The sequence below is a fragment of the Zosterops lateralis genome (assembly GCF_965231275.1).
Source record: "Zosterops lateralis genome assembly, chromosome: 14".
Classification (NCBI taxonomy): Eukaryota; Metazoa; Chordata; class Aves; order Passeriformes; family Zosteropidae; genus Zosterops; species Zosterops lateralis.
The window spans coordinates 12,845,365-12,859,330 of NC_139774.1; the positions used below are offsets into that span (position 1 = coordinate 12,845,365).

Sequence of the window (13,966 nt, forward strand, 5' to 3'; positions counted from 1 at the left end):
TGACACAGTAGGGTGTCATGTCATGATACCTGGACAACACAGCTTGAAATCACTCATAATAATCTGTCTCGTTGAGAACAGAGCTGGTGATGTCGTGGCCAGCCTGTGCTGGGAGTGAAAAGATGGATGAAGCTCTCATCCCATCTGTGTCTGAGAGAGAGCCAGGCTGGGCAGGGGATGTTTTGGGAGCATCAGCAGGGCTGCATGAGCAGGGGGAGCCTCTGTGCTCCTCTGTGCAAGGTGGGACCACTGCTGGGAAACGCTGGGGTCACACCAGTGTGCCCTAAAGACTGTGGGGTTTCATGTGCACAAGGTACAACCTACCCTCCAGCTGGCTTGGGGTGAAGAGTTATCAGGGTCTTCACTCACCTGCAGAGCCCAGACCCAGAGGCTTGGCAGGGTGCAGTGCACTGGGCCAGGCAGTGACCCCAGCTGGCAGGGCTGGGTGTGCTGAGCAGGGAGGTTTGCTGGCAGAGATGATGAATGATGCACTCCCAGGCAGGAAGGAGAGAGATAAATGCTGGCTGCTCTCCAGTCAATAGATACAATCTATTATTTATAGGCATCTTGTGGACGTGGTTATTTGTTTTTTGTGACATGGAAACAGTGCTCTGGCTGATCCATCCACGGTGTGCTCGTGCTCACTGCACTCCTCGTCAGGCTCTCTGCTGCACTCCATCAGAGTGGTTTGTCTGGGGAAGAGCAAATAAGGTATTTATTATGTACCTGTAATTAATGCTGAGCATTTTCCTCTGCTCTTTTTCCTGTTTATTTACATATCTTTTTAGCCCAATTGAAAAAAGTCACAGGACTTTGGATTTTGAAAGACAACAGCACTTTTAAATTTCATCAAGATCTTCCCGATACTAAAATGTTTTATCTGGTTTTGTGGCAAAATCTAAATCAGAAATTGATTAGAACAAAAAAAAAAATAAATGTTGTGTGGGTTTTTGGGTTTGTTTTTTTTTCGTGAGAGGTTCAATTTGGATTTTTTTCAAGGAAATTATTTCTGTTCCATCCTTTGTAAACTTACACTTGCAGGGTACTTACTTATTTTGCTAAAAATTTAGCCTTAGAGAAATTAGAACCAGCTGCATTTAGCAATCAAAAGGAATTTAATTCCTTCCTGAAAAGAAGGCTGAGCAGGGGTATTTATCTGATGACTCTTCTTGATTTCAGTAAGCGTCTTCTCCGACACTCCAAGCATCTGCCTTGGAAATGGCCTCAAATTGCACCACGGGAGGCTGAAATTAAAGTTTAGGAAAAATTTCTTCACTGGAATGGTGGTCAGGCATTGGAACAGGCTGCCCAGGGAAGTGGTGGAATTGCCATCCTTGGAAGTGTTCAAAATGTGTGTGCATATGGCACTTGGGGAAGTGGCTTAATGGTGAATTTTAATGGCAGTGCTGTGGTAATGGCTGGACTCGATGGTCTCAGAGGGCTTTGCCAACCTTAATGTTTCTGTGGGGACAAAGCTCAGGTTCATTTATTTGTGGTGGTTTGCTTGAACTGGTGAGCTGACTTTCTTTGAGAATAAAAGTAAGAAAACCAGGACTTCAACTTCTGGAAAAGTCTCCTTGCCTTATAAAAGTGTATCAAATGATGTTGCAATTATCTCTACCTGGCGGAGTTAATTATGTCCTGGGAGAGCAAATCCAGGTCACAGGGTAACAGCAGCACTTGCAAATCACCAGGAACTGATGACCACACTTATTTCTAAAACGCACTTAACCATGGAAAGTGACTCACCAGAGGAACAGCTTGACAAATTGCACAATATCCAACTAAACAGTCCCCTTTGGAGGCTGCGCACTTCCATGGCAACCAGAGTGTGGCAGCCAGGGGAAAATGGAAATTCTTTTAAAATAGTCATCCTTGCTATCATTTTTTTTTTTTCATTTGGGAAAATGTTGAAGGATGCAGAGGACTCAGAAGGAGGAAATAACCAACACAGAGAGCATTGTTGGAAAGACGCAATTTCTTCTGTAAAGGAAAAATTAGTTTTTTGAATTTGCTCATTCTGCCATCTGAAAATGTCTAAATGCTGAAGAGGTAATGAATGCTTCCTCCACTGACCTGTAAGCTACTTCCTCAGGATGCTTTCCCTATCAGGCATATCTAATCACTCTCCCACAGCTCTGACTTTGGGCCTTCAAGCATTGAGGTTGCTGAGGGACAGCAAGAAATTTGCTGAAACTCCTCCCATTGAATGACAGATTCACTAATCGTTCCACCAGCTGTGTTTAAAATAAGCCACCAAACACTTCATCTAAAAGCAGATATATTATCCTAAAAATACTTTTGCAATTTCTTTCTTCAGGACTAAATAAATGTTTCTCATGTTTTTCGTTGAAAACAAAGTTGAAAATAGCAGAGGGGAAAGCGCATTTCCCTTTTTTTTTTTTTTAATCTTGGGAAGTTTTATCTGAAAGAGGGTAGATTTGGAATAGATATGAGGAAGAAATTCTTCCCTGTGAGTGAGGTGAGGCCCTGGCACAGGGTGCCCAGAGAAACTGTGGCTGCTCCATCCCTGGCAGTGTTCAAGGTCAGGTTGGATGAGGCTTGGAGCAACCTGTGAAAGTGTACCATGGCAGAGGGTTGGAATGAAATGAACTTTAAGTTCCCTTTCAAACCACACCATTCTGTATTCTCTGACATGGAACTGGAAGCTGCTGTTTGTGTTTCTAATGCTGGGCACTGACTCAGGATCGTGAGGAGCACTCAGATTTACAGGTCTGCATTCTGACACTCACAGCCTTCTCCCTGACTGCAGCAGAAGACTCTCAGAGCCTCCAGGGACCCCCTGTTATGCTGTACTCAGACTTGCTGATTTTCAGTCAGTAAGAGAAGCAGACTTTTTTCCATTTCCTTTCCTCTCAGTAAAGAGTTATTCCCGAGCAGTCGGCTCAGCTGGGGTCTGCAGTCAGGACTGTGCATGGTTGTGTCTCTCTAATAGTCAGGTCGATTGCCAAGTGTTTCTGTTAAAGAATAAGGTTTGTGAGGAGCTGAATAGCCTCCACCTCCCTCAGGTGGTGTCCTCTGCAAGGCTGCCTGTCACACACTGCTTTAATGTTGGCACTCCAAAAAAATATTGTAGCTAAGATGGGAAACCCTGAGCATGTTTTCACAGGGAAGCCCTGCTTAAATAACTCTTCCATATGCTGTACATTACTTTTATCAGCACTGAAATATCATGTGCATACTCACTGGATACACATTTGAATGAGCTTTGAACTCCTTGATTCAAATTTCTCTGGCTCACAAAATACAAAAAGCATCCACAGCTGCTCTTTGCTTGTATCACTTCCCAGAGCTGGCCTTCCACTGGGAGGCTCAGAGCTCTGCCTTTTTTTCCAATGGAATTTGGCATTTAGTGGACCTATTCTGCTTTTGTCTCAGATTTCATTCCAACTACTTGTCCTTGTAAGTGGGGAAACACCATTCCCCCTTTTCATGAAAAGCTCAGGAATGTGTTCACTGGGCAATGCCCATTGTAACACCCCAAGATGGTGAGCAGGCAAAGATAAATCTGTGGAAATAGGACAGAGATACTGTGTTATCCATTGTGAAAGGCCTGAGGAAGCCAAGTAACTGGGAAAAGCAAAATGTGGGTCCTGCTAAGAAATCAGAGCAAAAATCCTTGTGTGCTTGGGTGGAGTCTGGAGCTGGAGAGGGCAGAGTGTGGTGTCACCTCTGAAGTCCTCCGTGCTGTCTTGGTCTTCCTTCCATTTTCACATGGATCAAAGGAGCAGCTGGAGAGCAGCTGGTTCATATGCTCAGATGGCAGGAAAGGGCACACAGCCCATGCACACAGCCCTTCCCTCAAACAGCAGCAGCACGCTTGATGGCATTCAATCTATTTAATAAAATCATGCAGTAATTCTGATTAGTGCCTACCCAAAAGAGTTGCTGCTTACCCTCAGATCCAAAGGCCAAGCAGCAATAATCCAATCATGGTAATCATAACTTACTACTTTGATCTTCAGATAAAAGAGTCTATAGAAGTGCAAAAGTGTTACATCACCGTTATTTGGACAACTTCAAAGCGTGTTTTATACACTAATGAATTCTCCCAACTCAGTCTGATGAGGAGTAATAGAAGGCGAGTGTGTGAACAGAGGAGTAGAAAGGAAAGAGATGAGTCCTGGTGAAGGGAAAAAGCAATAAAATAAGCACTTGTACCCTGTGTATAGGTGTGAGATGTGATGAAGAGTCCACGAGGGTCCAGCTGCAGGAGCCAAGTGCACAGGATGCTCTCCCATGGGAGGAATTTTCTCTTCTCTTATTTCTTGAAGTTTGCAATAAGAAGCAAAATCTCAGGCTCCAGAGAGGAAAAACAGAGGGAGGGGGCAGATTTCATCTCAGCAGTGCTTCTGAAGCCTTAAAAAAAAATAATTTTAAAATCCCCAAATGGATCTTAGCAGGTGAAATAGGGGCAGCAGAAACACTGAACATGTTTTCCCTTCACAGTTTGGGAGTTTTAATGTTAAAAGACAGGCACACCTGTGCACATAAAGCTCTTCTAAAAACACTGTCTGGGGAGAGCAGATTCATCCCTCACCACTTCTACAAGAGCTATAGCATGTGCCTGTATAAAAAAGAAAGGCTCAAAACTGAAATTAGAGAAAGTCCAACTTGTACGGTCTTGGTGAGGAATCACATTTTAAATTAAAAATGAGAGAGAAAATGAAGGGACTATTTGGAAATATTGCCAGAGTGAATATCTTCCAGTGCAGAAAATACTCTCCTTCCAGAGCAAAGCCTTTTTCTCATCAGATTGGGAAATCTGACAAAAGACAGGAAAAAAAAAAAATAAAGCAAAATGAACCTTGGAAGAAGTCTGAACTAGGTTATTGTAACATTATTGCCCAGAAGACTCAGAAATTGAGCTCTCATGTGAGCAAATGTAGATGGCTAAAGAGGATCTTGGAAAAATGAAGAACTGATGGCATATAATCCAAAACATATTAAATCTTTGGGGAAAAAAAAAAAAAAAAAAAAAAAAGGCTTTTTGATCAAGTAGACTTTGAAGAAGAGACTGTGGGAGACCATACGGAATCCAGCAACTCAGTAAAGGACATTGGCACAATAGGCTGTTGTTCAAAAAGAAGGTTGAGTGCTGTTAAATTTAGGGCCACCTGAGGTTGAGGAAGTTCCTGAATAATGAATCTCCTGGGGCTCTCCAGCAACTGCTTCTGACAAAATTTTTATGTTGGTCACCTCGTGAGTTTTTCTCAGCAAAGTGAACAAATGTCATCAGAGTGAGAAAAATACATGAAGAGCCTTTTTTACAGTGAAATTTTTGCTCAAAGGCATGACAAGAGTTGGGGTTTTATTCCTTGTAGCAATAGCTGGCAAAACAGCAGAAGAGAGATGACTTTGCCTCTCTCTGGATCTGCCAAGCACCCCAAAGTGACCACGTGTCTCTCAGCAAATCACTATCTAAACATTCATCCCTTAAACTACCCTGTCTGCAACAGGGACAGGCACACTGTGCCTTTCCTTCAGAGGATGATGGTGCCTGTCTTCAGATCTGCCTCTCTGCCTTTCAGCTACGCTCTTGTTTTTTCTTAGAGTTCTACCTCATCCTTCTATCCTGGCCCTGCATTTGTACAGCTTTTAGCTGCCCTCTGGAAGAGCTGAGTGTATTATCCTGCATTTTTAGGGTTAAAACATCTCATTTCAGCAGCCAGGGATGCTGCACAGGGATGGCAGGTCCCTCGAGTGAAGGATTTACCTCAGTCCTGCAGTTCTGCTCTGTTGGGGTATTTTTATGGGTCCTGCTGAAGTGGAAGAGGGCTTGCTGATCATGCCAGTCCATGTTTGATTGGCATCTAGTGCCTCCAACACCCCACTAGTTGAGCAGGTGAGTTGGGTTTGTTGAGCATCCACAGGCGTCGTTTTGGGTCAGGTGAGGACACAGAAGGGCACAACCTGCCAAGTGCTGTGGAGTGCACACATCACCCCCTGCATGGCTGGGCCCATTTGATGCTGCCTCTGCCTGTAGGGATTGAGGGTCTCAGGAAGGGGAATTGGGCAAAGCAGCAGCTCAGAGGTAAATTCCACCTGGTGGCCACTGCTTCAGGCCACCCGGCCAGGACAGGTTCATAAATGTGATTCATTCTCTTCTCCCACAGCTGGGAACTAAATTAGAGAGATGAAGTAAGCTATCCAGGATCCCATAAAGTAGCAGGGCATCACAGAAAGCAGAAAAACACAGCTCCTGGATACTAGTCCTCTGATTAGGCTTAGGCACCTCTTGCCTGTCAAAATGCTAAGTGAATGTCTGGAAAACAGCACGAAGCTGCTCCATGCAGTCATGCTTATACTTAGCACTGCAGTAATCCAAGGCCCAATGACTGGAGAACCACAAGTGGCATGATGCATTTCTGACTAAGCAGGAAAACTCATTTTAGAATGAGGTTTTGCCCATTAAAGGGAAATTGAAGGCGAAAAAATTGCCAACATATTCTGCTAAAGAAGAGATGAAACAGTAGGAGAGGGAGCATACACTGCTGTCCAAAGCCATTAGCTTAACCAGAAAGAAACAGTAAATAAACCATGATTTATAATTAACGTTTCACAGATATACATCCCCTGTTGAATCTGGGAGATTCTGTGTATTTGCAGAAATCACGTTCAGTTGATGCAATATTTACACCATGAGCATCCACAAGGCCCCTTCTTTTAGGCCCTTTTGCTGGGATTTCATAACCCACACTGCCTCCTTCCAGCATGCTGGCTTTGGGGGTCAGATTGCCTGAAATCACAAAAGCATATCTCTAACTCATATATAAAAGTTAAGAAGCGCTCTTTTTTTTTTTTTTTTTTTTTTTTTTTTTTTTTTTTTTTTTAACAAGAATTAGAGAAAGAAAACCAGGACAGAACCAGCATGGGACTCCCAATACCTGAGCACCCTCAGCTTCCTTACCCTGCCTCCCTGGTTACTGTTACCCACAGGGAACCAAAATTTGCAGCTCTTAGCTTTGTAGAAAAGTTGTGAGAGATGAAGAAAGAATTTGCACCTCTGGGAGAGATAAATGAGTATATCAGTGAAAAACATTCTTACTTCTGTATTTGTAAGGGCTTTCCTGGCACTGCATGTTCAAACCCAGCACTGCAGTCAGGACTCCAGACTCTTGCACCATGAGCTAGGATTCAATAATAAATAAAAGCAAACTCATATGGCAAGAAAACTAACAATGCAGCATGAACAGAGAAACTTGCACTATAATCCCTTCAACTTTGTGGCAAACAGTTGTGAGCTCATTCAAAACTCTCCATGGCACAGCAGAGAGTAAGAGGATAAGAGCTCTGCAGTCTGTACTTGATGGATGCACCCAGAGCTGATCCCAGCTCCACAACCCCACACTGAATTTCTTCCTTTGCCTTTTGAGCAAATCTGGGGTTTACATCAGGAACAGAGGTAAAATGGTGAGACCAACCATGCCAAATGGTCTGTGACACAGAGGAAAGGCAAAGCTCTTTACACTGACAGAGTAAAATAAAATAAGAACAAAACTGGTGCAAAATGTTTGCAATTAATCCAGAGTCAGATTTCAGCTAGAACCACGGAATTGTCTAGATCAGTATCAAATTCACAGAGAGTAGTGTTGGAGATCAGAGGCTCTGTGTGGGTAGAAGACCAAAAATGGGTTTGACCCACAATCAGTAGCACAAGCACAGAAGAGCTTTTCTTTCAACAGTTTTGCATAAATTCATTCAGTGACAAATATGTCAGTTGAGCAAGTGAGCCTTTATTAGACTTGAATTTAACAGCAAATCTGGGAAATCCTCCCAAAGCAACTATGGCTTCAGGATCCCAGATTTGCACTTCTAATTAAAACACTGTCACTTTAGGTGTAATTCTCCATAAGGAATGGATTTGGGGAGGGGGAAGGGAGAAGTGGGAGAGAACTGAGATGGTGCTTGAACAGTTTTCCAATGAGGTTTACTCTATATATTTTCTGATGATCTTGTTAATATTTTTTTTGCAAAAATGTATTGTTCTCTTCTAATAGATGGCAAAGTAGAGGCAAACTTCTGCTGGCTTTTCCTACCTTCCATGAGGGATAAGATCAAAGAGAAAATTGTTTTATCAAGGATTGCATTTTGTTTTAAGAAATGAGATTATAGATGCATGATTTTCTATTTCTGTATGAATCCATCAATGCTAAGGCTAAAACATTAGAACAAATCTCTTCAGAGGAACAAAGGGAAATTACAATTCTTTTCTGTGTCTCGCTGGCAAAATGCAGTTACTTTTGCAAGGAAAGGTTTTTAAAAAGTCATGTAAGTAAAAAAATCAAAATTATTACTTTCATCTTGGCCATCTGCAGTATTTTTATTGGGCAGATTTAAAATAGCAGGTTTCAGAATTATCTTTTAAATTATATATGCAGTAGGTAAGGATATAATGTAGTATAAAAGCTGAAAAAATATTTGTAATGAGAAAGCAGAAAAAAAATTGTTTACCATGTTAAAATTATACCATTTAGCCTTTCAGAAATTAAACTATAAGTAATAGCAAAAGGCAAAGCTTGAACAGACCCAAACCAACCATTTTCAGAGTGCTACTTTTAGAGGACATTTGCAACCATTATCTTTGCATTCCTAATGAGAATATTAAGGTTTTATTTACAATTTCAGAGTTTTCCACGGTCCTGAGAACTTGGTTCCCAGCCAGCTTGAATTTTAAGTAGATTGTGTACTGTGGATAATGAGGGCAGAGTATTTACTACTTACTCCTGCAAGGGTAATGATGGAAAGGAGCATCCTGTTCTTGCCAGTTCTGGGAGGCACAGGATCCCTGGCCAGGGAGAAGAGTGGGGGTATGTCTGTTATTTTACACAGCACACACAGGGATAGACAGAGAAATCAAGATATTTAACTTTGGGTTGTGTAGGAAAGAGGAGTCTAGGTGCAGAACAACACAGGTTGAAAAAAAGTACAGTCTGGTCTATTTAGATATTTTACCCCTTTTTGCACCTCATTCATGAAAGCCTCTTACTTATTTTAATCCCTCCTCATACCATGACCAGCACCAGCAGCAGAGACAGCCCAGATGAAGCCAGTCCATGATGGACACATGAATCCTGTCTGCATCTTTCTGTCTCCCTGGGGAAAGAAACAGCCCCTTCTCCCTCTTCCCCCAGCCCTCCCTGTTACCTTCCAGGCTCAACACCCCAGAGTTACTTTTTCATGCTGTCAGTGGCAGGTGTGAAGCTGGGAAGCACAAGCCCTCTGCAGCTGAGGGCAGGCAGCCCCCTGGGATGAGCTGCTGGTGGATATCACCAGGATGTGAGGGTCTGGAGGCAGGAATCCGGCTGAAGGGACTCAAATGAGTTGCAGAAATATCCCAGCTCCATCAGGAAGGAAAGGCTGTATAATTTGCAGCTGGAGATGAATGTGATTATTTGCCATGCAAATGGATTTTGCCAGCTCAAAGTGGCCTTCATCAACAGAGATTGTTGTATTTGACATTATCTGGTTACTTTTGTTTAATGCCTCTGTGCCTTTTCTGAGTGCTTCCTTCCCTGAGCACACATCATCCAGACTAATTTTCTTCCTCTTCCTCATCAATCTGAAGATATGTGAGTTGAATCTATAGCTGCCTCCCTCCCCAGTCCCTCTCCAGATATGAAACAAATGGTACAGCTGTATGTGCTGACAGTCCTGCAGGCTGAGGGTTCTCTGCAGATGGGATGCAAGATGGTTACATTTATCTCACCCAACTTTAGCCCTTCCCTGGACTGGGATATCTCTGTTATCATCCCATAAACCATATTTCTGCAGAGTGACTCAGATCAGCAGAAAGACAATGCTGAAACATGGTCCCCCGTGGAGAAATAAATAGTGTTTCTCACAGGCAGGTCCTCCTTACTCAGGCTGTCTGGCTTTATCAAACAGCATTGTGTGTTCCCTTCTGTCTGGGACAGTGCTCTGCATCTAGAGAAGGAGTGTATAAATAATTTAGACAGAATGCCTGAATTCTGACATCATTCTAAAATCGTCTTCCACTCTTAAAAATTATTTGAAAAGATTTTAATATTAATGCCTGCTTGACTTATTTGCCTCTATAGCTATCGAATGGTTACAGTTAATTGGCTATTTGATTGCAGACAGTACAAACCACCTAGATTTCAAAGCATTATTATGAACATCTTGTCTAACCATCTGCTGAATACAAAAGAGAGAATGTCAGTAGGCAAATTATTCATTAAGACCATAACTCCTCTCTGAGCTTCAATATGTCTCGCAGAAAAACACAGGGGTTGTTTTTTTAAACTTCAGGTGATGGAGGAGCTCACCAAAAGATCACAGCTGGGCTGTGTGTCTGGTCTGGTTCCATGCTGGTGCTCCTTCCTGCCAGGGGTACGTGGTACAACAGGGACCTTGACAGAAGCATTGTTGATGGGCATTGCCCCCTGCCCAGCTAAACTTTCTCATCATTATCTCCATGTCTTATTATTAATATTGTACTCCGAAAGGAATTGAAAATCAAAGCAAATTCTCTCCGTTTATTGTAGTGATTGGCCAATTTTTTTTCACTGTGAATTTTTTTATCCCCACTCTAATTACATCCACACCTTTAATAGTAAATTAGGAACTGACACAGACTTTGGCTTCCTTGGAAGCAGCTGAAGAGGGTGACTTTAGGTAAATGACCATGTAAATTATGATCCTGCAAGAGCAAGCTGGACCTTTTAGACCTTCACCCTGCTCCTGTCTGACTCTCCTCTCTGTGCCCAGGTCTCTCTCCGGCCGCATAGTCGGTGGCGTCTGGTGGTTCTTCACCTTGATCATCATCTCCTCCTACACAGCTAACCTGGCTGCCTTCCTCACCGTGGAGAGGATGGTGTCCCCCATCGAGAGCGCAGAGGACTTGGCCAAGCAGACCGAAATCGCCTATGGCACCCTGGAAGCTGGCTCCACTAAAGAGTTTTTTAGGGTAAAAAGGAAACTTTAATGCAAACATTTTTCTTAGCTTCTTGTTTGACAAGCTCTCCAGGTCTGTTCTCTCTTGTCCTCAGCTCAGGTCTGGGTTTTTTTTTTGCTTGCTTCCCCTCACCATGTTACAGCCTGCCAGAAGATTGGCAGTGACTCCAGTGCATGTGATATTCTGTAGTTGTGAACACAAATATGGAATATCCGTGTGCTTCCCCACATTACTGAGGAGCTTCTCTGAGCAACTCCAAATGAAACCATCTCCAGATTTCCAGCTTGGTTTGCCCTTGATTTGAGCAGCAAAATTACTCTGTACACAAATATGGGCCAGAAAATCAGGGATTGATCCAGGCCCTGGTGCAGAAGTGGTAACATCCTGTTACTCCTTTTGGCTTCCTTGGCCTGTTTGATGTCTGGGGGTGTGTGTTGAGTCCAAGCTGGAAATCTCAGGGGGCACCCAAACCTCTGTTAACTCTTCTGTTGGGTTTCTGCTGTCCCACACAGCGATCCAAAATAGCAGTGTTTGAGAAGATGTGGACATACATGAAGTCAGCCGAGCCCTCCGTTTTTGTGAGGACAACGGAAGAGGGGATGATCCGGGTGAGGAAGTCCAAAGGGAAGTATGCATACCTCTTGGAGTCCACCATGAACGAGTACATCGAGCAGAGGAAGCCCTGTGACACCATGAAGGTGGGAGGTAACTTGGACTCCAAAGGCTATGGCATTGCAACGCCAAAGGGGTCTGCGCTGAGGTAAGTAGCTTGGATTTGCTTCCTTCTGCCAAACCACCCAGCAAATCAATGTATGCACACAGTCCAATCTCCATTGCCATGTTAACCATGAAAGCTTGGGGCGAGGAGGTGGGGGAGGTGGAGGAAAAGGGGTGTGACCACTCAGTGGGATGTGCAGGGAAGTAAAATGCCCTGCTCCCACTGAGCATCAATGGGAGTGTCTAATTCTTCAAGCCCTGCATTTGGAAACTGGATCCTGGCTGATCCACTTGCTATGAATGTGTCTGCTGTATGAGGTGATGGCAGGGGGCTGCTGTGGTGTAACCATTGGTTTCACAGAGCTTTATCCAGAAGGGATGCTCATTCTGTGCCATGTGAACTGCACAGCTTTGCAGAGTATGGGATTACCCTGCCTTGGATCCATGCTTGCAGAGGGAGTTCTCATGGGGAAAGCATTTTGGTGTTTCCTAAAATGAAATGCTGGCTGGAAGAGGTGGGAAGTCCATTTTGAAAAGCCCTGCAAAGGGTGGGCATTTTCATTCCCTGAGTCAATTCAGATCCCAGCAAGCACCAAATTTATAGCAAGTCCAAAGGGGCACAAACACTGGATTTCTGAGCCCAGACCTGCAGCTGCCACATGCCTTTGCCTACTGGCCTGTGAAGTACTTTCAGAGACCTTCCTTTAAAAAGAACTCTTTAAGAGCACAGACCCAGGCCTGAATTAGTAGCAGAATGGGCACTGCATACAGCCACCCTCCCAGACATGAGCATCCCTCATGAAAACTGACCTGCTCAGAACAGCATTGCCACAGTCCACAGTCTGGTACTGTGATCTTGGACACATCAGAAGTGTGGTTCCTTTTGGCAGCAGCCATGTCAATTCCTCATGTTACGGTCATGAGGAACATGAGTTGCAATAGTTTAGTAAACCATTAGATTACCAAACCAAACCATTAGATTACCAAACCATTAGATTACCAAACCATCAGATCTCAGGATCTATAGCATTAAGTAATCAGAATGATACTCCAATGTGTTTAATTACTGAGTTATTTTTTAATGAAAGCATATTGACCAGAAGTCTATGTGTGGCCTTGTAGTTGTTTGCTACCATAACTCAATGCAGAGACATTTAATCCATGATCTCTGGATTTCTAGAAACCAGATTATTACCAGATGACCATTTGCAGAAGGATCTGTCTGGTCACAGAGTGCCCAAGCCAAAGCCAGCCCGAAGAATCAAAGGTGTACCAACTGGGAGTGGACAAGACTCAATGATTTTGATTACTACAGTTCTTAGGTCAGCTCACACTCAATTCAGCACTTCCCATATCAGCAGTATCCTTAGAGAAGCTGATGTGACCCCCTGCAGGTGACAACCTGCACCACCAGTGCACATGGGCTAGAAGGCAATTCTTGCATCCAGTGCAGTTCAGGCTCTGAAATGACTCAGGTTCCTCAAGATGGACATATTCTGACAGCTTTGAGATGCTTTCTGTTGCACACTTTCCAGTGTTTGTTTTCAGTCTTGCAAATATGGAAATTAGGATACAGGGCTGATTCTATTTAATTAATTATTTATTTAAACATCAATCTTGTATCCTAATTATGATATTTTAAAAACAAACAAACGGGAACATCCTACCTGTCTTGTATTTTTTTGGCATGTGAAAGAGCCATTTTTCATACTTCCAAGAAAAATAAACCACAAGAAAGAAAATCCCATCAATCCTTTTACTTTTGCAACTCCAAACATCCCTCTGCTAGGCATGACTCCAAAAATTTCTAACATTTCTTTCTGTTTCCTCTTTTTCATCCTGGCTGCATGTAGAACAAATTTCTTATGGGCCTAATGGCAAAGGAGGAATGCTTGATTTTTCCATCCGATGGTGTTTCTTTGGAACAGTTCCTGTCCCTTTTTTTGTCCCATTGTGTCTGTTTTGTTCCTGTTGTTTTAACTGTTCTAATCTCAGTAGTTCCCTACAGTCCTCATGTAGTGTCTGTGTTGCCCCTGGGGCCCTGCACGAGAGAGGTTGCCCTGAGCAAGGTGATGTTCATGAGGCGTCTGTCCAGCACGGTCATCCTGTCTCTCTCTCAGTCTCCATCTTCACTCACTTCCATCCACAGAGTAAAAGCTCTGAGCCAGGATTGCAGGAGGTTTGTGACCCAGGTCTGTCTCGTATCAGGTGTGTTTTAGAAGCTGGGCGTTGTAGCTAGACCAGTTTCCCTGTGTTTAGGATAGCTGGTTAGGAAAGAATCCCAGAGAGAAACTACAGGAGCGCTCACCA

At 43.4% G+C, this 13,966-nt stretch overlaps 1 protein-coding gene across 4 annotated transcripts in view; it reads left to right on the plus strand.

Moving 5' to 3' along the window:
* Window positions 1–13,966, plus strand: part of GRIA1 (glutamate ionotropic receptor AMPA type subunit 1) — a gene marked incomplete at its 5' end in the record, with an annotated part of 120,855 nt that overhangs the window by 90,495 nt on the left and 16,394 nt on the right. For all 4 annotated transcript variants that reach the window (XM_083871705.1, XM_083871704.1, XM_083871706.1 and 1 more), the window contains 2 exons: window positions 10,753–10,951; window positions 11,452–11,699. In XM_083871705.1, coding sequence (XP_083727831.1) covers window positions 10,753–10,951; window positions 11,452–11,699 — 447 coding nt within the window. The remainder of the gene's footprint in view (window positions 1–10,752; window positions 10,952–11,451; window positions 11,700–13,966) is intronic.